This window comes from Stegostoma tigrinum, chromosome X (assembly GCF_030684315.1).
Source record: "Stegostoma tigrinum isolate sSteTig4 chromosome X, sSteTig4.hap1, whole genome shotgun sequence".
NCBI classification, from domain to species: domain Eukaryota; kingdom Metazoa; phylum Chordata; class Chondrichthyes; order Orectolobiformes; family Stegostomatidae; genus Stegostoma; species Stegostoma tigrinum.
In genome coordinates this window covers 9,044,056-9,069,148 of record NC_081404.1, presented here as the reverse complement: position 1 = coordinate 9,069,148, position 25,093 = coordinate 9,044,056, and the positions used below count along the sequence as shown (strand labels likewise).

At 41.0% G+C, this 25,093-nt stretch overlaps 2 protein-coding genes across 7 annotated transcripts in view; one reads left to right on the top strand and one right to left on the bottom strand.

Moving 5' to 3' along the window:
* Positions 1–25,093, bottom strand: part of LOC125448282 (uncharacterized) — a 195,582-nt gene that overhangs the window by 98,631 nt on the left and 71,858 nt on the right. The gene's annotated exons all lie outside the window — the stretch shown is intronic.
* LOC125448280 (polypeptide N-acetylgalactosaminyltransferase 6-like) overlaps positions 1–25,093 on the top strand; it is an 86,816-nt gene that overhangs the window by 35,407 nt on the left and 26,316 nt on the right. For all 6 annotated transcript variants that reach the window (XM_059643489.1, XM_048523468.2, XM_059643486.1 and 3 more), the window contains 3 exons: positions 13,447–13,596; positions 17,918–18,152; positions 24,371–24,488. In XM_059643489.1, coding sequence (XP_059499472.1) covers positions 13,447–13,596; positions 17,918–18,152; positions 24,371–24,488 — 503 coding nt within the window. The remainder of the gene's footprint in view (positions 1–13,446; positions 13,597–17,917; positions 18,153–24,370; positions 24,489–25,093) is intronic.

Below are 25,093 nucleotides of genomic sequence, written 5' to 3'. Positions count from 1 at the left end.
TTAATGGCTCTTCAATGTACATCGTATTCTGAGCCAAATAGATGTATTAATGGCACAAGTACAGGTGTGCTCTTATAGCCATTATGTAGATATGATTACAGAGAGATCAAACCCAGATCAAAATTAAATGTTTTCCAAAGGACAGGGAAGAAGCAAAGGGTGATGGGGTAGCATTGTTTTTTTTTTTGGAACAGGATGGAATAAATATGGTAGTCAGAAATAACCTTGGATCGGAAGACTTAGAATCCAGAAGGATGCAGGTGAGAAATAAAAAGGGCAAGGCAACACTGGTAGGAGTATTTATTAGGATCTGAGTAGCTGTCTGGTGGGACAGAATTAGTGAGGGTGTATAGCAAAGGCAGCTCCTGGGTGATTTTAATCATCTTATAGTTTGGCGAAGTCAGATTTGTAGAGGTAGACGTGAGGAAGAATTTTAGTGTATTTGAGACTGTTTCTTGTAACAGTATGTTGTGGATCCAACCAGGGGCCAAACTTTACCAGATCCAAAACAATGTAAATAGGCATCTTTTTAAATAATATTGGAGTCTTTTGCTCCAATTTGGTAGAATTTAGCATTCAGGTTGGGAGGGAGGAATGTGGGTTGGAAACAGCTGCGCTAGTCTTAAATAAAGGTAATTACAAAGAAATGAGAGCAGAGATAGCTGGAAAGGAGTATAACAGCAAAGATGGTTGAGGAACAATAGCAGATGTTTAAGAAAACAGTTCATGGCTCACAGCAAAGATATATCCTGGTGAGAAAGAAGGATCCTAGGAAAAGGATGAACCAACCATGGTTAACAAGGGAAGTAAAGGCCAGCATTTAATTGAAAAGGGGGGGAAAATACCACTAACCATTGTCAAATTGTAAGATAGGGATGATTGGGCAAGTTATAAAAGCCCATCAAAAGATGATCAAAAAAAACAAAGATAGAGAAGATAAATATTGAATGTAAACCTAAAGGAATATCAAGATGGATGGCAACAGCTTCTTTAAATACATAAAAGGAAGAGAGCAGCCAAAATGAAAATGGGCCCCTCAGGAAATGAGGCTGGGGAAATAATTACAGGGAATGAGGAAATGGCAGAGTTGAAAACATGTTTTGCATTGATCTTCACAGTAGAAGACACTAAAAGTATTCCATAATTACTAAATGATCAAGAGGCAAAGGGAGCAGAGGAAATAAATAACTACCACTAGAGGGAAAAAGTATGAGAGTAAATAATGTTAATGCCAAGTCCCCTGGACTTGATAGGATGCATCCTAAGCTATTGAAGAAAGTAGCTATAGAGATAGCGGATGCCCAGGTAGTAATCTTCCAGGAATTTTTAGATTCTGGAAATATTCCAGATGATTAGAAAATGTCAGTGTAACATCTTTATTTTAAAAAAAGGAACGGAGACAAAAGTCATGCAACCAAAGGCCAGTAAGCTTAATATCTGTTATTGGGAAAATGTTAGTTTGTTATGAAGGACATAATAACAGCATGTAGAAATACACAATATGATCAAGCAGAGTCAACATGGCTTCATGAAGGGTAATCATGTGTGATAAATTTACCAGAATTCTTTTGATAAGGTAACCAGCAAGATGGATAACTAGGAAACAGTGTATGTAATATATTTAGATTTTCAGAAGGCGCTTGATAAGGTACCACAGATGGACTCCTAGTAAGTAACCTGTGGTGTTGGAAGTAGGATACCAACACAGACAGAATTATTTAACTATTAGAGATTTAGAATAAGGAAGCATTTTCAGCTTGGCAACCTGTAACTAGTGGAGTGTCACAAAGATCAGTGCTGGGGCTACAATTATTTACAATGTATATTAATGACTTGGATGAGGAAGGTGAATGTACTATGGCCAGGTTTGCAGATGACACAAAATAGGTGAGAAAGCAAGTGGTGAGGATGACGCAGAGTCTACAGATGATATGGACCAATCAAGTGAGCGGGCGAAAATTTGGCAGATGGAATATAACTTGAGAAAGTGACGTTATACATTTTAGCACAAAGAACAGAGGCATGGAATATTATTTAAATGGAGAAAGAGTGCAGAAAGCTACAGAACAGAGATTTGGGCATCCTGGTGCGTAAATCACAAAGTGAACACCAAAATTCCATCTGTAATACAGAAGGCAAATAGAATGTTGGCTCTTATTGAAAAGGAAACTGTGAGTATAAGAATAGGCAAGTCTTGTTTAAACTATACCAGGATTCAGTCAGAACATGGCTGAAATACTGTGAACAGTTCTGGCTGCCAAAGTAACTCTGCAAAGGCTGGTATTCCATCACAAGTCATCCTCTATTTATACATGAAAAGTCAATTACACTGATTCAGTGAACAGAACCTCTGACACTCCTGTTTTTATCTATCAATCTGGGCTCCCTGATTGGGGCTGGTAATCTGGTCCAATCAGGGAACTCTTATTCGACGTCCATCTAACTGACCTCATTGCAATCAATGCAGTCCCCCTTTTTTGTTTGAAAGAAAGAAATAGTGGCACTGGAGGCAGTTCATAAAAGATTCACTAGGCTGATACTGGGTATGAAGAGACACTCAACGTCTTCTCCTATGATTATGTTGGGCCTGTACTCATTGGAGTTTAGAAGAATGAGAGGTAACCTTTATTGAGACATAGAAGATTCTTCGGTGATTTGATAGGATAGATGCGGAGAGGTGGCTTCTCCTTGCGGGAGGGTCCAGGACCAGAGTGCATCATCTCTGAATAAGTGTTCGCACATGAAAGGCAGATGAGAAGGAATTTCTTCTCTCATGACAGTGAATTGGCAGAATTATTTGCTGCAGAGGGCTGTCAAGACTGTGTCTTTAAGTATATTGAAGGCTGAGGTAGACTGACTTTTAATCAGGAAGGGAATCCAGGGTTATGGGGGTGAAGGTAGGAAAGTAGAGTTGAAGATTATCAGATCAGCCATGATCTCATGGCAAAAAAGACTTGATGGGCTGAGCGGCCTACTACTGGTCCTATCTCTTCTGCTAATGTTAATTTAAATTTGGCTGATGAAGTAAGTTTGAAATAAAAAGCTACTATTGGTAACAATGGCCATGAAACTACTGGACTGAAAAACTCATCTGATTCACTAATTATGTTTTAAGAAAGCCAATCTCCCATTCTTGGCTTGGTCTAATTGATTTATGGGTATGGAGGAATATCCTGTTAATGTCATCAATAGGTTACCCAGAGTCCTAGGAGAGTGCTCCAGGAACATGGATTTCAACCCTATCATGGCGGATGGTGAAACTTGAACCCAGTAAAAATCTGCAATTAAAAGCTGGTCTAATGCCAACAACATAACCATTCTCTGTTGTCATTCTGGTCATTACATTACAGGAAGGATGTAATTTGCTGTGGAGAAGATCTTACTAGAATGTTGCCAGGGCTGGAGAGTTGTAGCTACAAGGAGAGATAGGGGTTGTTTTCCCTGGAACAGGCTGAAGGGTGACATGATTGAGATGTGCAAAATCGTGAGAGTTAGAGAGAGTAGACCGGAAGAGAGCAGAAAAGCTGACGTTTCGGGCCAAGACCCTTCATCAAATGGGGGCAGGGAAGTGTTCTGAAATAAACAGGGAGGGGGGGGGGGGGGGGAGTCTGAATCAACATGGATAGAGGAGAAGATAGGTGGAGAGGAGACAGACAGGTCAAAGAGGCAGGGATGGAGCCAGTAGAGGTGAGTGTAGGTGGGGAGTTAGGGAGGGGATAGGTCAGTCTGGGGAGGATGGACAGGTCAAGCGGGCGGGATGAGGTTAGGGTAGGTAGGAGATGGGGGTGCGACTTGAGGTGGAAGGAGGGGATAGGTGAGAGGAAGAACAAGTTAGGGAGGTGGGGGGTGCGAGAGCAAGCTTGGCTGGTTTTGGGGATGCGGTAGGGGGAGGGGAGATTTTTGAAGCTTGTGAAATCCACATTGATACCATTGGGCTGCAGGGTTCCCAAGCGGAATATGAGTTGCTGTTCCTGCAGCCTTTGGGTGGCATCCTTGTGGCACTGCAGGAGGCCCAGGATGGACATGTCGTCTAAGGAATGGGAGGGGGGAGTTGAAACGGTTCGCGACGGGGAGGTGCAGTTGTTTATTGCGAACCAAGTGTAAGTGTTCTGCAGAGCAATCCCCAAGCCTCCGCTTGGTTTCCCCGATGTAGAGGAGGCCACAACAGGTACAGCAGATGCAGTATACCACATTAGCAGATGTGTAGGTGAACATCTGTTTGATCTGGTAAGTCTTATTGGGGCCTGGGATGGGTGTGAGGGAGGAGGTCTGGGGGCAGGTATAAGACTTCCTGCAGTTGCAAGGAAAAGTGCCAGGTGTAGTGGGGGTGGAGGGGAGTGTGGAGCGCACAAGAGGGTCACGGAGAGAGTGGTCCCTCATGAAAGCAGACAAGGGTGGGGAGGGAAAAATGTCTTTGGTGGTGGGGTCGGATTGCAGGTGGCGGAAGTGTCAGAAGATCGGGGAAATCAGGCGGAGGCTTGGGGACTGCTTTTGCAGAACACCTACACTTGGTTTGCAATAAACAACTGCACCTCCCAGTCGCGAACCATTTCAACTCCCCCTCCCATTCATTAGATGACATGTCTATCCTGGGCCTCCTGCAGTGCCACAACGATGCCACCTGAAGGTTGCAGGAACAGCAACTCATTCTGCTTGGGAACCCTGCAGCCCAATGGTATCAATGTGGATTTCACAAGCTTCAAAATCTCCCCTCCCCCTACCGCATCCCAAAACCAACCCAGCTCATCCCCGCCTCCCTAACCTGTTCTTCCTCTCACTTATCTTCTCCTCCCACCTCAAGCCACACCTCCATTTCCTACCTAATAACCTATCCCCCTCCATACCTCCCCACCTACAATCACCTTTACTGGCTCCATCCCCGCCTCTTTGACCTGTCTATTGCCTCGCCACCTATCTGCTCCTCCATCCATTTCGGATCAGTCGCGCTTTCTGTTCCTATTATCTCTGAGTTGACAGGAAGAACCTGTTTATCTTTGCAGAGAGTTCAAGGATCAGGAATCAGAACTCATAACTTGAATCTATGTGGCAGAAGGATGAGATGAAATGTGAAGAATAGCCTTTTTTTACATAGAGGGTGGTGGGTGTCTGGAATTCACGCTGCTTAAGTTGGTGGTGGAGGAGAGATGTTACATTCTTTCCAAAAGGTACCTGGATCTACATTTTAAGTGTTGTAGGCTGCAGGACTATGGACTGTGTGCAAGAAGCTGCGATCGGGGTGGGGGGGAGGTGGCATCTGAGTGACTTTTGCTTGGCATGGACAAGATGGACCAAATGGCCCCCTTCAGTGCTGTATCATTTCTATCTTTCTATAAAGAAACTTCTCGTTCACTATAATCCTCTAGGGAAGGAAATCTGCTGTTCTTTCCTGTTCTGCCTTACATGTGATTTCAAAACCACGCACTGCAGCTGACTGTTAACTGCCCTCTGAGATGGCCTAGCAAACAACACAGTTGTATCAAACAACTGGCAAAAAAGAATGGATGGAGCATCCAGTATTGACCTAGACACTGGAAACTTGGCCCTGCTGACCCTTCAAAGTCCTCCTTAGGAGCAGCATGGATCATAGCTAAAAATGAAGGGGCAGCCTCGTGAAGCTACTGCACTGGCTACTTGCATGAAATAGGAGCAGCGTGCAATAGACAGGGTTAAGAGGTTCCATGACTAGTGGAATGGATCTAAATTCTGCAGTCCTGCCACATCCAGTCATGTATGATGATGGACAATTAAACAACGCACTGAAGGAGGAGGCTCCACAAATATCCCCATCTTCAATGACAGTGGGGGGGTGTCACCAGTGCAAAAGCTGAGGCTGAAACTTTTGCATCCATCTTTAGCCAGCAATGCTGAATACATGATCCATCTCCACCTCTTCTTGAGGTCCTCTGCATCTCAGATATCCATGTTCAATCAATTTGACTCATTCCGTGTGATAGCAAAAATGGACCGAAGATAGTGGATACTGTGAAGGCGAGAGACCTAGATAACAACAATTTGCTGATAGTACTGAAGACTTATGCTCCAGAACTAATCATGCCCTGAACCAAGCTGTTCCAGTACAACCATAACACTATAATCTACTTATGTGGGAAATCGGCCCAGGTTGTGTCCTCTACACGTGCTGCAGAACAAATCCACCCAGTGTACTTTTTGATGATTAGTAAAGCAATGGAAGGTGTCATCGACAGAGCTATGAAGGAGCACCTGCTCAGCAATTACCTGATCAATGATGCCCAGTTTGGGTTCTGCCAGGCCCACTCAATTCCTCATTACAGCCTTGGTTCAAACACTGACAAAAGAGCTGAATTCCAGAGGTGAGGGGAGCGTGACAGCCTCTGACATCAAGGCCACATCTGACCAAATGTGGCATCAAGGAGCCCTAGCAAAACTGGAATCAACAGCAGTTTTGTGGAGGGGGAAACTCTCTCTCCACTGGTTGGAGTCCTGCCTGGCATGTAGGAACATTGTTGGAGGTCTGCCATCTCCACTGCAGGACATTACTGAGGAACTCTTGCAGAGGTGTCCTAGGCCCAAGCATCTTCAGCTGCTTCATCAATGACTTTTATTAGAAATGGGGATGTTTGCCAATGATTCTGCAATGTTCAGCACCATTTAATGATTCCTAAGATAATGTGAGAGTTCTTGTTCAGAGGCAGCATGACCTGAAAAACATGGGTTTGGGCTGACAAGTAGCAAGTAACATGCATGTCACAAATGCCAGGCAATTATAATAGAAACATAGAAAATAGGAGTAGGCCATTTGGTCCTTCAAGTCTGCTCTGCTGTTCGATATGATTATCTGACTCTTTTCCCACTTTCTCCTCATACCCTTTGACCCCTATAGCCCTAAGAACTATACCTAACTGTTTCCTGAAAACATGTGGTGTTTTGGCCTCAAACGCTTTCTGTGGTAGGGATTTCATCAGGCTCACAACTCTCTTCGGGTGAAGACATTTCTCTTCCTCTCAATTATGATGGCCAGCCCCATATCCTTGAGACTACGAACCCTGCCTCTGGACTCCCCAGTCACTGGGAACATCTTTCCTGCATTTATCTTGTCTGGTCTTGTTAGAGTTTTGTAGATTTCTATGAAATCCTCCTCATTCTTCTAAACTCCAGAGAACATAGATTTTTTTTTTGTTCAGATTTAGACTTGATTGTCACATGTACCAGCGTACAGGAGTACTGTGAAAAGTGTACAAAATTGCCATTCTACAGCACCTTTAGTGTACAAAATTAAAAGCAGAATCAGAAATAATAGAAACATCCAAAAGAAAAAGAAACATCCAAGGTGCTTCCCCCTGCATCCACTGAGTCCTCGCTGCCAGATAAACAAAGCCACGAAGTCCATCCTTCAGTCTGCAAACATTCAGATGCCCCGATTTATATTCCTCACCAATCCAGTTTCTCTTCATGTATTGATTCCTGAGCTGGCAGGACCAGTCTGGTAAACACTTTGCTGCACTTCCTCTATCGCCAGAACATCCCTCCTCAGATAAAGAAACTAAACTACATACAATACTCCATATGTGGTCTCACGAACACCCTAAACAATTGCAGCAAGACCTCTCTGCTCCTGTACTTGAATCTTCTCACTATGAAGGCCAACATACCATTTTCCGCCCTCCCTACGTGCATTCTTTCAGACCATTTCCAACAAAAGAGAATCAAGCTATCTGAAACTGACCTGGATGGCCATATAAATACAGCGGCTACAACAGCAGGTCAGAGTCTCCAAATTCTGTATTGGGTGACTCCCCAAAGACTGACCACCATCTACAACATAGGAGTATGATGGAATACTTCCCACTTGCCTGGGTGAGTACATCTCCAAATCAAGAATCTTGACACCATGCAGGACAAAACAGCCCGCTTGATTGATTGGAACCACATCCATTCCCTCTACTACCAGTGTTCATTGTTAACAGTGTGTACAATTTACAACAAGCACTGCAGAAATTCTCCAATTCTCCTTAGACAGCACCTTCCAAACCCACAGTCCTCCTCCATTTCGAAGGGCAAGGTAGCAAATGCATGAGAACACCACGACTTGCAAAATCCTCTCTCAGCCACTCCCCATCCTGACTTGGAAATACATCACAGTTCCTTTTAGTGTTGCTGGATCAAAATGCTGGAACTCTTGCCATAATTGTGAGTATACCTACACCAAGTGATCTAAGTGACTCAAATGTAGCTAGGATGTGTAATAAATGCTGGCCTAGCCAGCGATGCCCGCTTTCTACGAATATGTTTTTAAAAATAAATTCCTCTCACATTAGAAATTTGTGCAGGCATCTCTTTAGAAAAAGGTTTAGATGTCTTGGGCAAAACATACCATGATTGATTGTGCTAACTGCCTTTAGTATACATGTAACAGAAATGCACCAGTCTGTGTGCCGATTATAAAAGACAAATAATGCCATTATGTTCCATATTGTCCAGCTTTTGCTTGAGCTTCTCTTGTACGTGAGTACTGCATTTTTGAAAAAGTTGATTGAAATTGCATCTCTGAGAAGATGCAATTGCAATGTAGTATTTCCTTTCGAATTTCCTACTACATTAAATTTGTCTCCGTTAGAATAGTTGCAAGTCCTGGACTGACTCCATGCAATTATTCTTGGTCTCTTCTGTTACAACTGTGTAATTTTTATGATTCTATGAATGCTCACAATATTGAGATCCATGCAAGCCTGTCAACTGTTGCTGGTCGACTCCTGTCTGCCAGGCAGTATACTTATGGTTTCCACGCAGAATTGTCATAGCCGTATTTCATCATCAATGTACCAGTGCAAGGGATGGGTGTCCATTATATACAGTTAATTCTGTTGTCCGAGGGTTACCATTGATTTCCAATCAGTACAGGTCCATATTCATCGGGATTCTGACTGGTAGGACGTTTGCATTTGCTCCAGTGTCAACTTTATGACTGATTTTGCCCCACACATATTTTCTGAGAACATACGATGCTAATCATGACAACCTTCTTACTGTTTAACTTTGCCCATGTAATGTGTCATGTTCACAATGTGGAATGCCTGTTTGCCTTCCATTTTGAATCTTCACCCTGGTCTGTTTCGTGTGCCCGAACTTCTGCAGGTCTCTGAGATACTCCCTGCTATTGCTGCCTACAAGCTGCACATATCTTTTGGTTGTATGTATCCTACTATGACTTCTGGCTGTATCTTTGGAACCAGATTTCTTGCATAGGCAAGCCCTGTGTTCTTTTCACCGTATGACTTGCAAAGATCTTGGGATGCAGGACAGCTTCACAGAGGCTGCAACGGATCACACTTTCAACACCAGTTACTTGCTTCCTGTATCCTGGTTACTGTAATGATTGCAGATGTTATTGGGTTGCACTGGCTTCATGTTTTCTGCTATCTTTAAGCAGTGTGTTATACTCTTCTTCAACAAGTAGTTTTGGAAAGTTTTTTGTTTGATAAGCCGTAACCATCTCCACTGAGACAGCTCAGTCTCTTTAAAGCAGTGATTGCCCTTGGTATGGCACCGAATGACAAACTGAGTAATTGATTCAAGTGGCTGTTGTCCGTAGAGATTGCTGCAGAAAGTGAATTCTAAAGTTTAAGTTTTTATACTAGTTTTCCAGCATTTTTCATTGCTTGGCAAGATCTCTCTCTGATCCTCTTAAGTTGAACCTGAAGTGTTGTCTCTGCAAGCCCTCCTTTCCAATGGCTATATTTATTTTCACTGCTTTCTTCTCTGGTTTTGCAACAACTCAATCTAAAAAGCAAAGCCCTATCCCTTGTATAGAGAGCCAAAATTGGAATAGGACATCTGTGGTTTTCTAATACGTGCAAGAGATTTTAGCCATGTTTCTGATGGAGCTTTTCTTTAGCAAGTGCTATAAATGTCTGGGGGATATGTAGCAGCAAGGCTATTACAAGGTTACACTGCAGAGATTCAGCAATACAGCTACTGTATCTATTTTTAAAAGTTCGACCCTGAGTTTCCAAATTTCTCTCTTTCTGAACTGCTATTTTGCCTGGTCTGCTTTAGTTTCCTTTCTGCACAAGCACACCTGAAGTTGTCTTTATGGCCCTGCAACTTCTACAGCCCAATTTGGATCAAACTCTGTGCTTTAGAGGCTCACAAATCGTGTACTTGCTTTCCATGTAGTTGGGTTTTTTTTTTCTGGAGCCTCGTCGTAAATGTAACAGATTCAAGTCTTATCTGAATCCTGCTTCTGTGATTTTAAAATTTTTAAAAAGAACACTATTAATTACCATGATAATAAAATGTGAGGCTGGACGAACACAGCAGGCCCAGCAGCATCTCAGGAGCACAAAAGCTGACGTTTTAGGCCTAGACCCTTCTTCAGAGAGATGAAGGGTCTAGGCCCGAAACGTCAGCTTTTGTGCTCCTGAGATGCTGCTTGGCCTGCTGTGTTCATCCAGCCTCACATTTTATTATCTTGGAATTCTCCAGCATCTGCAGTTCCCATTATCTCTGATACTATTAATTACCATGTTGCTTTTTTTGGGCAATAAGAAAACAACTCAGTGTGGATTCAGCTTACTTGAATTTCAGCTAATAACTCGGACTACAACATGCAATTACAGATAACTAAGCATCTCGACTCTGGCTGACCTCTCTGGACTGGACATGATTGGTCATGTGGTTCCATCTTGGTCCTTGGCTTCTTAGCTTATCCAGCTCTTAAAGCAACATACACTTCAACTCTGCTTTTATTCTATATTTCTCATGTCAAACAAATAGTGTCAGTTTTGGTCTTTGATAAGTTCAATGAGCCCAGCCAAATTTTCAACTGTGTCTGAGCATGTGTCTGTGTCATTTTCCTGATGTTATGCCCAAGAGTCCGTCCTAATTTTGAGATTAGAATCTTTTTTGTTCAGAATTATCCCACCAGAGGACATGGCCTGTATCTTCTCTATTGAATTCATTTTTAATTTTTTTTTTTACACCTCCAACAGACCATCCCTTACCCTTGTTTGAAAGCTGAAGGGGTCGCAAACCGTGTTTATGCATAAACTGTCCTCCATTCAAGTGTTTTCTTTTAGTTTTGGTATATTTCTAGCAATTTCTTTTCACTTCAAGCTGATCATCTTTCCATCTCCCAACCTCAGCAAAATCCCATCCCAGCTGTCTTTTGGTACCACTCTCTTCCACAGCCCAACTAAAATCTAGAACTTAGGATATGGTAGGAAGGTGAAAGGGTGAATGGATGGGTTGAATGTGATGCACTTTTATCAATGACCTGGAGTGATGCAGCAGTGTAAAAATAAACTGTTTATATTAGTTTTGAAATCTTATGACCATTTAACCAGAAAATTGAAACTGCTAAATGAGAGTGTAGGCCCAAAACGTCAGCTTTTGTGCTCCTGAGATGCTGCTTGGCCTGCTGTGTTCATCCAGCTCCACACTTTGTTATCTTGGATTCTCCAGCATCTGCAGTTCCCAATATCATTGCTAAATGAGCTCTGCTTTGCTGATTATGTAACTGATTCCTGTTCATAGAACACAAACACTGTCCCAAATTTAAAATATTTCTTCGTCAATTTGCTTCAGTAATTCATTTGCTGAGAGTCCAACTGAATTACCTTTTTTTTATAATTTAAAACTTTTTAAAAAAAAATCAAATCAGGTTAAACTGCCTCTGGGGGCAGTTAAAGGCAGCCTGGTTATTGGACGGGTGGCTAACCTACAAATTATTCGTACGTTTTGATCAGGTTGTCTTCTAACTGTCACAGCATTTTCATGCTTAAATTAGTAGCCTTAATTTTCAATAAACTCACCCCAACAAAGTGCATCTACTCATAACTACACTTTGAAAGGTTCTCAGTCACAGAGTCAGATAGCACAGAAACAGACCCTTTGGTCCAGTTAGTCCACACCGACCATAATCCCAAACTAAACTAGTCCCACCTGCCTGTGCTAAGCCCATATCCCTCCAAATATTTTTTTACTCCTGTACTTGTCCAAAAGTGTTTTAAATGGTCACCGCATTATAAGAAGGATGTGGAAGCTTTGGAAAGGGTGCAGAGGAGATTTACTAGGATGTTGCCTGGTATGGAGGGAAGGTCTTACGAGGAAGAGCTGAGGGACTTGAGGCTGTTTTCGTTAGAGAGAAGAAGGTTGAGAGGTGACTTAATAGAGACATATAAAATAATTAGGGGGTTAGATAGGGTGGATAGGGAAAGCCTTTTTCCTAGGATGGTGACGGCGAGCACGAGGGGGCATAGCTTTAAATTGAGGGGTGAAAGATATAGGACAGATGTCAGAGGTAGTTTCTTTACTCAGAGAGAAGTCAGGGAATGGAACGTTTGCCTGCAATGGTAGTAGATTCGCCAACTTTAAGTACATTTAAGTCGTCATTGGATAAGCATATGGACGTACATGGAATGGTGTAGGTTAGATGGGCTTGAGATCAGTATGACAGGTCGGCACAACATCGAGGGCCGAATGGCCTGTACTGTGCTGTAATGTTCTATGTTCTATGTTCTAAATATTGTAACTGCACCTGCATCCACCACTTCCTTTGAAATTCCATATACAAACCACTCTTCCTTTTAAAAATAAAAGTTGCCTGTTATGTTGTCTTTTCTTTTAAAAATCCTCCTCTTGTCTTAAAACTATGCTCCCTAGTCTTGAAATCCCCCACCCAAGGGCTAAGACAGCTGCCATTCACTTTATTTATACTCCCTTGTGATTTTTATCAACCTTTATAAGGTTACTCCTGTGCTCCAGTGGAAAAAGTACCACCTATCCACTGTCCCATTATAAATTGAACTTTCACTCCCAGCAACCTCCTGGTAATTTTTTCTGAACCTCTCCAGCTTAATATCCTCGCTGATATCTTGCTCAACACAGTCTTGTAACGGATTAGTCTATTCTATGATGGACAGCATTACACCCAAATCAGTTCTCTCTGTCAGTATAAATACTCTTTCCAACTGGAATTTTTGTGTAGTGATGACAATTTACTTTCTTTTTCCCACTCCCCCACCCCAGCTAAGGGATCCTCGATCTTGAGGCCAATTGCTATACGCCAACTACTGCTGTATGGAGGTAAATTCAGTAAATAGCAGAGCAAGGCTTGAATCAGCACTGTGGTAACTGTACTCACTGAGCCATTGATGGATCTGGCAACTCTTGGTTGCAAACATACAGAAGAAATACCTATGATCAAATTGATGTGCCTCAATGCTTGGTTTTAATGTTGTACTGAGGATTAATGGCCTCTTTCTTTCAGCTTCACTATGTGCCTGATTGCCACTGTATGTTGAACTAGCTATAATTCAAAAAGTACCAAAATTTACATTTAACCAACGATCAACCACTCTCTTTTTTTAATTGTGATACTCCAATACCCATAATGTTGTAAGCTATTGTTTTGAATAATGAATACAATTATTCTGTCTTAAATGCATTGAATTCTAATTTTTCCAGACTATTTAAAAGAACAACTGGATGAATATGTAAAACAGTTCCGGATAGTGAAGGTTGTCCGACAAGTGGAAAGGACAGGATTGATAACTGCAAGGCTCTTGGGGGCTAGTGTCGCCACTGGAGAAGTGCTGACTTTTCTTGATGCTCACTGTTAAGTATATTCACACATTTCTCCTATCTATCAAATAGGCAATTGTGCAATGCAACATGAACAGCTTTTCTGCCCAGAGAAACTAGAAAATGAATATAGACCCTTGGGAGTTGTCTTATGAATATTATAAAAAGTCCTGCATCCTGATTTTTATGGGTGGTTTTATTTTAAAAAGCCATTAAAATTACCCCATTTACATCCATAGGATGACCCAAATGCTTCACAGTCAATGCATGTCATTTGAAGTATAGACACTTTTTTTGTATTGCAGGAAACTGTAGCAGCCAACTTGTATGGGGGATGTTCCCACAAACACCAATGACACATGATCAGAATCATGATTCTGCCAATCATGTTTATGGATCACTCCCAAGGACTGTGCATTGTATAAAAGCTCATTTATAGCTTTTTTTTTTAGTTTCTCTGTTTCAATTTTAAAATAACAAGTAGCACACCTTTTCTTTAAACAAAATAAAAGGTTAATTTATTACAACACTATTGCTGATGGTTATCCAAGTAAATGGTGATCAAGTTATTAGTCAAAATACAGATATACCAGTTTTTAAAACGGGAGGATAAAAGTTGGCTGCATTTGGGGTCAACATCGTGCCTGGTTGGAGCACCACGTGTACGTGGGCAAAACTGGAGTATTGTGTTTAAACTTGCATCATCTGTCTAATACAATTGTTATTTGTTTGCATGGATAAGTTCAGAAACAGCTTGCGCGTCAGATCTTTACTGCTATAATGCTGTATCCTTCCCAAAGCAATTACACTACATCTTCATTTTAAGGTTATTTGTCCCCACACCAACATCTACAAGCATTAATTATTTGTGGCACGGCATCAGTCTGAAAATCCATTATAATTTATTTTATTATCTTTGAGTTCAGACTCAACTCTCAATAGGAGCTCCAGGAATCAAAAATTCTAACAACTATTTGACCGTTATGTAGAGAAACGGAATTCAATGTCAAAAGGCCATGTGTGTAGGTGCAGATTACTCTAGGCTACTATCTTGAATGACTGGCTGCAGTGTGGGGTGACACATATCAGATAAAAGTTACTTATAAAGATGAAAGAAAGATCAGTCACTAAGAACATTGCAGGACGTTTAGTTGCTTTAACATTTTCTGTACAAAGTGAAAGGCTTAAAAACGTGAAGTTGAATTCAGCTGCTATGATTACTTCTATTGTCAAACTGTGCTGAATAGGTTCTGGGAGAGAGTAAAGGCTCCCTCATTTTGTTTTTACGACATAGCCCTTGGTCGCCTGGTTGAGTGCAGCAGTCCTTCGGCTAATTTGCCTTCCTCATTTCCCTGTTTGAGATGTCTCTGTGATGGTCTCTGCACACAAAATGGTCACTCGCAGCCTGTCATGAACAGATCAAAATGCAAAACGGCTGCTGTCCCAAAAATTGTGAATCATATCTTCTGTATTAAGTAGTGGGTTGCCGACGCCTGGGATATTCACACAATCCATTGTCTTTTAGCTATGGTGATTAACTTTTAACTGTCTGAGCCCTTGGTTTTCATTGTCAGATTGTGATGAGTTAGAAAGTACTATTCACATCTCCATGGGAGCCATTGTTAATAGGGGTTTCTGTATCCCTTGAATATGTTATAAATTCTGCTGGTATGGGACTAGGTTACTTATCTCTGGAGCAAATCACAGATAATTTGAATTTCAAAAAGTAAGTGTGATCATGACTGCTGGAAGCCATTTCAACAAACTGTCAAATTGATACTTTCAATCCCTGACCCTGAAAGAAAGGTTGAAGAAATGACAATCAAAGCAACTCTGCTGCCCTATATAACTGATGATTCTCATAAAGCTTGACATAACCCTTCTTCTAATCATGATCAACATCAAGACAGGCAGAAATATAACACAGAAGAAGAGACTTTAGGAAGCAAAGTTGATTTCTACATCATAAGGTTTGAATAAACTAGTGTCAGTTCTGTACACTTGCTTCTTCAAAGCAAAGACCTGGAACATGAATTTGATTGTCTGTCCTGAAGTTTGAAACAACATGATCAACAATTTTAAAAATATTGTGGAGGTCAGGAAGCATATGCCGTCAGTGAAGACAACTGAAAATGGCAGAACAGCAGTAGAATGAAGCATTGCAAGGAAGATGGTATGCTGAGGCTGTAGACTTGCTTGCCAAGGCGGTGAGCAAGTCTACAACCTCCTCCGCAACCTAAGCTACAAATCTTCTCAAAAGCTTTAAGATGATATGCTGTAGTCTCATAGACTGGGATCAGCCGTTTGTCAGTTCCATATGAAAGCCATTCTGCAATTTGGAAATATGCTAATGCTGGACAAATCCTTTTGTAAATACTGATCACCAGGACCCAACTGAGAACAGTTGAAGGCTTTCCTAGCAAAACTGGTTAGTGATGTAGCAAATAATAATGGATTGAAATTGAGTATGTTTTGCACATCAGGATAAAACAACAGGAGAGCTTTTCTGAAGCACTTTAGGCCAGAGTCATACAGCATGGAAACAGGCCCTTAGGTCTGGCCAGTCCTGCTGACCGTGATCCCAAACTAAACTAGTCCCACCTGTCTGCTTTTCACTGATCCCTCCAAATATCTCTTATTTGTGTACTTTATCCAAATGTCGTCTTAAATGTTGTAATTGTGCCTACATCCACCATTTCCTCTGGAAGTTCATTCCACACACAAACCACTCTATTAAAAAAGAAACATCTTGAATGTTGTGAAAGATGTTATGGAAATTTCAAAATATTTCTTGTCTGTCCCTCCTTGCTAACAAGGAGTTTCCACAAAGGCTGAGTTTAAATTGGTGTCGGTTCCAATCCTAACTTGTGGTAAATCCCTAATCTCTTTGGGAAGACAATGACTGGAAGGCGGAATGAGCTGCATAGCTGTAAGAAACTATCTTCCAGGGAGGGTGCATTTGCCAAGGCGTGGGAGTAAGTTACTTACCTCCCCTGCTGGTTAGGAATTGTGCGGCTCAAAGATAACTTTAAAGAAGATGAGAAAACCACTTCTTGATAGGAAAATTAACTAAATTCCAGTTTAATTTTAGTTCATTCTAATTACACTGAAGTGTGGCTGTTTTGTTACTTAAATAGAAATAAAAATCTGAATTTGTTCAAAATACCAGCTGTAATTTATTGCTAGCTGAACAAATGAACACTTGTTAACAGATACAACCAATTGCTGAATTTCAAACACCTCCAAGTTTTGAAAAAATGATTTTTGTTTTAGAGTAAAGTTTACATCTCTCTTCCTGAACAGGTCTCAAATTTGATTTGTGACCTATGCATGTATCAATATAGTATTTATGACATTGCTTAAATTTACATTAGTTAGTCAAACAACTAAATTGCACAGTCGTCTCTTGTGGAGAAATCTAGTTTGATTTTATTTCCTTTTCAGTCGTTTTCTCCATGTAACGAATTCCGGAAATGTCCTTGCTGCGACTGGTTGCTATTTTGCGACCCCACCACAAGAAAATTTTGCTAATGTTTTCCCTTTGTCCAAAAGGTGGTTATTTATAGTGGACTATAGATCCATGATTGCTGACAGCATTTTATTACTTCTTCTAAATAGCTAGTCTTTTAAAAATAGAGTCTGAACTGTAACCATGAGACATGTGATAGCTGAGCTTGATTTTTTTTTTCTTTTAATCCGAAGCAGCAATCCTGAATGGGGAGCCTGCCTGGTTTAGGAATAATAAAGCTAACTGTACTCCCTCAACAGCACAAATTAAGAATCAAAACAGGTGTGCTGCTGCTGGTAATCAGTGGATCCCATGATGCATTTATCCAATGAACCCTTGAGATTTTGCTGTTTTTTTCTTTTTAATGTGTTTTACTTTACCAAATAATTCCTCTTTAACTTTTATATAAATGATTTGTTGATGCACGTCACATTCAGCAGGAAATGAACCAAGCCAAAACACTCCCTCTCCCTCTCCCTCTCTCTCTCTCTCACACAGTTGAATGAGCTCTAGCTGCATTGAACATTGAAGGTTCAGGGTAGTGAAAACATGGAAATAATTGCCTGAGAAGGACAAAAGCTATCGAGGTGTTTACAAGGAAACTGCAAACCTACCTAGGAAGTAAAGTAATTAGTAGGAAAGGGAAGGGATGAGAGTTATGGACATGAGTTCCTGCGTTAAACCAAAATGGCAAAGTAGGCTGGTCGGCCAAATTGCCTGTTTCCGTACTATGCCGAGGATGAGGTGAGCTGAGCCACTGCCTGTGGGAAAGAAAACTGGAAAATTACTTTTTTCTTTCAAGCTCTAACCGAAGCCCTGGCTTCTTCTATTCTCTCAAATATTTAGGTGAGTGCTTCAATGGCTGGCTGGAACCTTTGTTGGGAAGAATAGCTGAAAATTACACAGCCGTGGTAAGCCCTGACATCACTACCATTGACCTCAATACCTTTGAGGTATCCAAACCTGTCCAGTACGGAAGGCAGCACAATCGAGGTAACTTTGACTGGAGTTTGTCATTTGGCTGGGAGGCCATTCCATCTCATGAGATAGAAAGAAGAAAAGATGAAACCTACCCAATCAAGTGAGTGCCTTGTGTGTTTGATTTTGGTAAATTTATGCCCAACAACACTGGCTGAGAAATGGAATGGGACAACCAAGGGCTGAATACCTAAGGGAGACAGTCTGGTATTAGTAATAGCATACCAGCATGGTGAATTAGTAAGAATGACCTAATTGTTTGCACTGCCACCCTGGCAATCTCAAGCCTAACGAATTGCTTTCGTGCCAAATCGACGGGATAATTTTACTCTGTAAACTGGGTTGAAGTTGTCCAACCCCTTTTCATGTAGGACTTATGCAATTGTGAAGCTGAATTCACAATGTGATTTGTGGATTGGTACTTGAACAACAATTACCAATACTTTATTAGATCTATATAAATTACTGAGAACGTTCATGTGTGGGAATGTTTGTTAGAGACACAGGTTAGCTTAGTTGAGCCAATGCCTGATTGTTTCACCCAATGTCAAAACAATATCTTCTCCCTAATTAGCCAGGATGAAGTTATGTTTAAAGATTGTTTGTTTGTTTGTTTGTTTACAACTCAAATAGCATCAGGTTTTTATGACTAACCAGCTCAGTAGGTTTCTTCTTGCACTAGCTCTCACTGCCACAGATGCTGCTTGGTCCTTTGTAGCTATAATCCTAACTCTTAAATGTGGCAGAAGAACATGGTATAATAATATTCTTAAGTTTTGAAACTTCCTTCTGTAGTGTTGTCCTGTCATTCTGTTTGTTTTTTTTAAATTTCTAAAGCATGGGCTAATGCTGATGCTGTTCTGTCTCCTTCCAATACTGTCAGGGGTACTGGCAGATCCCATTTGGGGCTTATCCAGTAAACATAGTCTGGTAAACAGCAAATTAATTTTGAATGTCCTGTTTAACTGCAGACTTGAGACTAAGATAACATTTTATGTCAATCACTATCCATTCTTTAATAACAATTCATTTACAAAATCACATTTGCAGATATATCACGTGTGTTTAGGGACTCTTTCTTCTTCCTCTCTCTCCCTAACAAACGTAACAGCAAGTTGAGGCAGTCAGTAGCTGAGCATGAGACATCAGAAAGTACTGCCTTCAATCTCCGGTCTTTACTCAATTTGTTGAACTCGGGCAGGATGGTAACAGGTGCCTGGGTTGTTGGCGGCAAGAAAAGAAGGGATTACCTATTTAATTGAAGTTAAAATGTGTCAAATTTATATCTCCCATGGTGGAAATAGGCTGTCTGTATTGTGTTTCAACAGGTGCATAAAAGGTGGTTGTTGTGGTAGGGTGGAGGCGTGCCTAGCTGCATCCAACCATAGCCCAGGCCTTCTAAAGATCCAAATAGGAGAATTTAGCAAAGAATTAAGAGAGGAAAAGTCATAAATAGCCCTAATCTTTTGTTTCCAGATAATTTACAGGATAATATGGCAGCTAGGATACCCAAGATTTTGACTGCTATATTGGATTTGTCATTGAAACGCCTGATGTTAAACTTCTGTGTGGGTTTGTTACCGTTTGTAACAAAATATATGGAGTATTGACACTTCTTCCCCACCCATAGGTTACAGACTATAATTATCAGAATCATTGCTGTACTGAAGAAGTGCAGCTGTGACGTTGCTAGGATAAAATTACACCCTTGTACAGTCTCTTGCTCCTATTAAATATTGTAATTATATATTTTTGTGCATAACCTATCTTTTCTCTTGGCTATGAGACAACCGTCTTTATTGGAACTGTATGTAACACAAAAAAAGACATATTCTCCATCATGGTGGATTAGTTAGTTTGATTATTAGAACATTAGAAGTACAAGCACAAAAACAGAAGCTAAGTGATTTTGGAGTGGCATATGCAGAAAGGTCACTGGACTGGCCAAAAGGACATAATATGAACATGGAGAAGGTATAACCAACAAGCAGACATTCTGTTATCACTGGAAGATTGCAGTACGCAGAGGAAGCATGTGACATAATTGATGGACTGGATCTGAATCACAAACTTGAATGTCAGATGGTACAAGAATGTATTGATAGATCTTAATGGGGGATAAAATGATCACACAACAGCTGGAGCAGCTGACAAAGCTGTAAACAAACCAGTGACACCTTGTGACATCTATGACCAGCTTAGATAATGATGACTGTCCAATTGACTGGAAGCCTCAATACTTCCATCTGCGCATAATCTGCTTGTGTTATGAGACAGAGGGTACACTTCCATTCCTGTCATTTCCCAGATCTGTTAAGTCCAAGCAACACCAAGATTGTACTTGGTGTTTCTTGCCCCAAATTTTTGCTTTCAGGAATAATTATTAGTTAATTGAAGGTTTTCACTCACTGAATTTCTGACTTAAAATGCACCATGGAAATTATGCATTAAATGCAGGTGCTATTACTTTGTGAAAGTGCCATGAGTTGCTTGGTACCATAAGTCGATGGGATATTTGCATCATTCCTCTCTCAACAAGCTGCTGTAAGTTTCTTATTGCTCTGCACATTAGGGCAGTCAATGGAAATTGCCAGTTTTGTGATACTACTGACTGCCATTATTTTTCAATGTCCTGATAAAGGTTTACGGCCCTTAGTCTGAGAAGCCAATGGAGGACCTATTTAAGCTTTGGAGTTTCAAGCCAGCAGCCTGAAAATTGTTCTTTATTTCTTTTTCTAATTCCCTTAAATGTGTGTTGTTTCTTGCCCATTTTGCCATTCAGAGTGTCCTTCTGGTTCATCATCATCACCATCATCATCGTTACTGCCTTGAGGCAGGTCCATGGCTTATTGTCTGCTGATGCTTTATTGTAATCTGTTTCATAGTAACCTTTGACAGTGCTGGTTTGCTACTGCCTTACACTTGTTAGTGTTTAAAGGTAAGTAATTGCAGAACCCCTCCACCTGTTTGCATTAGGTCATCGCAGAGCTTTCTCCTTCCTTTCTACTGAGCCTTCATTGGTGAACTGGAGGTGAATTGGATATGATGTTTGAGGCACTATCACCTGAACCATTTTTACCACTACTTTTTTTGCTTGCTCCCACCATGCTTCCACCAGAGTGTACTGGGAACAAATCCCTTTCAGGCACTTGTTGGAGTTGTTGCATGTGTACAAACTATGTTTTGCCAGGGCAGCAATTCCTAAAACTAAAGTCCATTTCCCATAGGAGCTTGTTAATGATAATGAAGGTGACAACTCCCATGTTCAATACCTATGGGTCCAACTCCTACCAGTCTGACACTGGAGAGCTTTAACAAAAGCCAAGCTTTTGCATTCAACAGGTGACAGATATCCTTTTCTACATGGCATTCAACTTTGTTCAATCCGATCTTTCCCCTGCACAGCAAAGAGATTCATTGATCAGTTTCCACAGGATTTCTGGCTTCTTCAGAATGCATGGCCAATTAATGGAACTAACATGCTGTGTACTAAACATATAGTCATCACACTGTTTGCCTGTATACATTGTATTATTATTTAATGCATCGGTGATGCCAGTTGTAAATATCAGTATTGTCTATCTAATTTTATAAAATGTTTGATTTGGGCAGAGTTTTTCTTTTTCATTCCTCTGTCTTGCCTGTTTCTCCCTTCAATGGGAAGGGTTAACACTCTCACTAAATGCGCTGAATTTCTGCAATGTGCAACTTAGGATCTAAGCATTCGAGAACTATTTGAGATACTTTTTGTCGTTTATCATTCCACCATGAATTCTTTAGCAATAGGGGCTAGGTGGATAAATGCTTGGGAGAAAAAAATGTTTTGTGATCTTTTTAACTTTTCCGCAACATTCCTGGAAAAGGGAAAGATCCCACAAAAGACATTTTAAAACCTTATAAAAAGAAAGGCTGCAAGAAGTAACCTTTTTTTAAAAATTACTTTCAGAAGTTAGATTGTTTATATCCCATCACCTCTCCTCTCAATGAGTTAATATCTGCTTTTTTTAATATATAGTTCTATGTGGTTGATCTGCAAAGTAAGTCATTAACTGCAGCATGGAGTTCCCTGATTTGTCATTGACGTTGTCACGGTGTAGATTGATCGTTAAGCAAATTACAGCATAAGTATAATGCGACGTAAATGGCAAGCACAAATGTTTGCTAGCAGTATGAGTTGTCATGTGCTTTAGCAAATCCAGGTCCAATATTATTTCTTCTACATTTAACAGGATCTAAAAGTTTGTTTTTGTTGTTGACTCGATTAAAGAACTGCAGTCATTTTGTGTTTAGAAATGCAGATGGCTGGTGATTATAGCAATTAGTGGTCATTAGATCTAAGCTTTTGAATCTAAAGTCCAGTCAAACTCCCACAGTGCATGTGTGAAGAGTCTAGTTTTGAATCAGAAGAGTCAAAGAAACCTGTTGGCCAACTACTCTATCCCAGACATGTATAAGTTCTTAGTCACTCATGATGTGACTCATCAAATGGCAATACTGTGCCTATCTTTTTGAGATTTGTTTTGATGGGCTGTTTGATTTGGACATTGTTTTGATCTCTGAGAAATGATTATTATATCAGTCTGCTTTTAGAGATCTGGCTGGATCTAATGTGGGTAGAACAGTTTGTAGAATTCTGAAACCAAACCCAGAAGTGATACTCAGATTCCAACGGGTACTAATGTATCACCTTTGTCTACAGGTGAAAATTATATTAAATAGGATTGGAAATATCAGGCTGATGCAATAATAGGTTGCAATGTCTGATACTAGAGGCGAAGTGCACAGGTTTAAAGAACTCCGATCCGTACCCGAGTTTAGAGCGCTTAAGAATGCTAATGCGTGCAAAGAGGAACAGGATTATTTTCACTTTGAGATAAAAGTACAAATTTACAGCCAAATCTAGTTTAATTGAATAAATGTTGAGAAGTGTGGCTTTTTCAAATGGTCTCTGATCATTCAAAAATATAATGCTGCCAGAATCTGGAATGTTCAAGGATGGGGTCAGCCTGCTTTTGTTCAGCACAAGCAAAATAGATGTATTAAAATGTGATGTCCATGGGTTTTAAATTGCTTTACAAATTGGATAAATTTTATATGATATAGGCTGAGTATTGTTATTCTCATCATTGCATCTGTTTTATGCTCTCATCATGCTTCTCTCCATGTTGAAGAGCTCCATTCTATCATTTGGCTCCAGAAGAACTGAAAAATTAATTTCCTAAGAAGAAGATATTCCTGCAAAACCCTGTAACTGCTTCAGGAATCAGCTCAAGGGAAAGCATTAAGTAACGAGCACTTGCCTTGAACTATCAATGTCACTACTTCGTGGGATATGGCAGAGAATATAGATGTTTAAGATCTCCCTGTCTTACTTTCTTGCAGCTTATGTCAGTGTGCTGCCAAGGTTATGTTACTTATGGTAATGTACGACTACTTTCATCTAACTGCGAACAGGCAAGAAGTGTACTGTATTATAGGGATTCCAAGAACATGACCATGTCTGTTGTGGAAACAATATGACTCCTCTCACTGTAGTGGTTCATAGTCAAGGTCTGTCACCACTTTTTTTTTTAACAACTGTGAATGGGAAATAAATGGGGTCTTGCTAGTAGTACCCATGTCTTGAGAACAAATGACAGAAAATCTATTAGCGCAAGCAAAATAGACAAGTATTAAAACATTATGTCCATGAGTTTTGAATTGCTTAATAAATACGATAAATTTTACTTCATTTGAAAGAAGTTTATCAACTGTTTGAAAGCAATGCAAATATTGTGGGTCCTCTCTCTCTCTCTCTCTCTCTCTCTCTCTCTCTCTCTCTCTCTCTCTCTCTCTCTCTCTCTCTCTCTCTCCCTTTTCTCTTCTTTTTTTTTCTTTCTTTTTTCTTTCTTTCCTCCTTTTTTTTTCTCCCTCCCCCTCCCTCCCCCCCCCTCCCCCTCCTCCCCCCCCTCCTCCCCCCCCCTCCTCCCCCTCCCCCTCCCTCCCCCTCCCCCTCTCTCCCTCCCCCTCTCTCCCTCCCTCCCCCCCCTCCCTCCCCCCCTCCCTCCCCCCCCTCCCTCCTCCCTCCTCCCTCTCCCTTCTCCCTCCCTCCCCCTCCTCCTCCTCCCCCTCCTCCTCCCCCTCCTCCTCCCCCTTCCCCCCCTCCCTCCCCCTCCCCCTCCCCCTCCCCCTCCCCCTCCCCCTCCCCCTCCCTCCTTCTTCTCCCTCTTTCTCTCTGGAGACAATCTCTCACTGATCATGTAGGTGAGCTTCAATCTGGCACGAAATTAAACTATGCAATTTCTCTCCGGCCAATACAGTTGATATTTAGTTTATTTTCAGGACTCCTACGTTTGCTGGTGGCCTCTTTGCGATCTCCAAAGCTTACTTTGAGCTGATTGGAACATACGACAACCAGATGGAAATATGGGGAGGAGAGAATGTGGAAATGTCATTCAGGGTAAACGCAAATGCTTATGTTTATAATGCTCACCCCTTAGTTGTGACTGTTGAGATTTAAGTATGAATGAGTTCCTCTGGCTAATGTGCAAAAGTACTGTCTGTTGTATGGGGCGGGGGGGGGGGGGGCGGCGGGGAGAGAACAAAAACACATCTGGACACCGCTGCTGCTGTTGACTGCTGTCCTGTGAACTCTGCTGGAAAGTGTTTGTGGATGCTTGAGAGTAGAATCCAATGTGGCCTTGATGCCCACAGGACAAAACCCAGGCTAGCGCACAAAGTATGGCTCTCCAAAGTATGGCAAAGTATTTGTCGTTTGCAAAAAATTTCTAAGTATTTTTGTTTTGTCAGATTAATGTTTTGGAACCTTTTGCTTTAAGAATATTTGCTTTGTATTTGCAAATTATTGAGGGGAATTATTGACTATTCTTGATATTAAGCAGCTGACAGAAGTTCTTTTGACCTCTTCAGTAAGTCTCACTGGTACCATTTCAGCATTTGGGTTCCAGAATGAGGCAGCCCAAACTCATTTTAGTTTGTTTCTCGGTGACAACTATAATCAACCTGGAACGGATTCAAGCCCACCATTTCCGTATCTGGAAAACT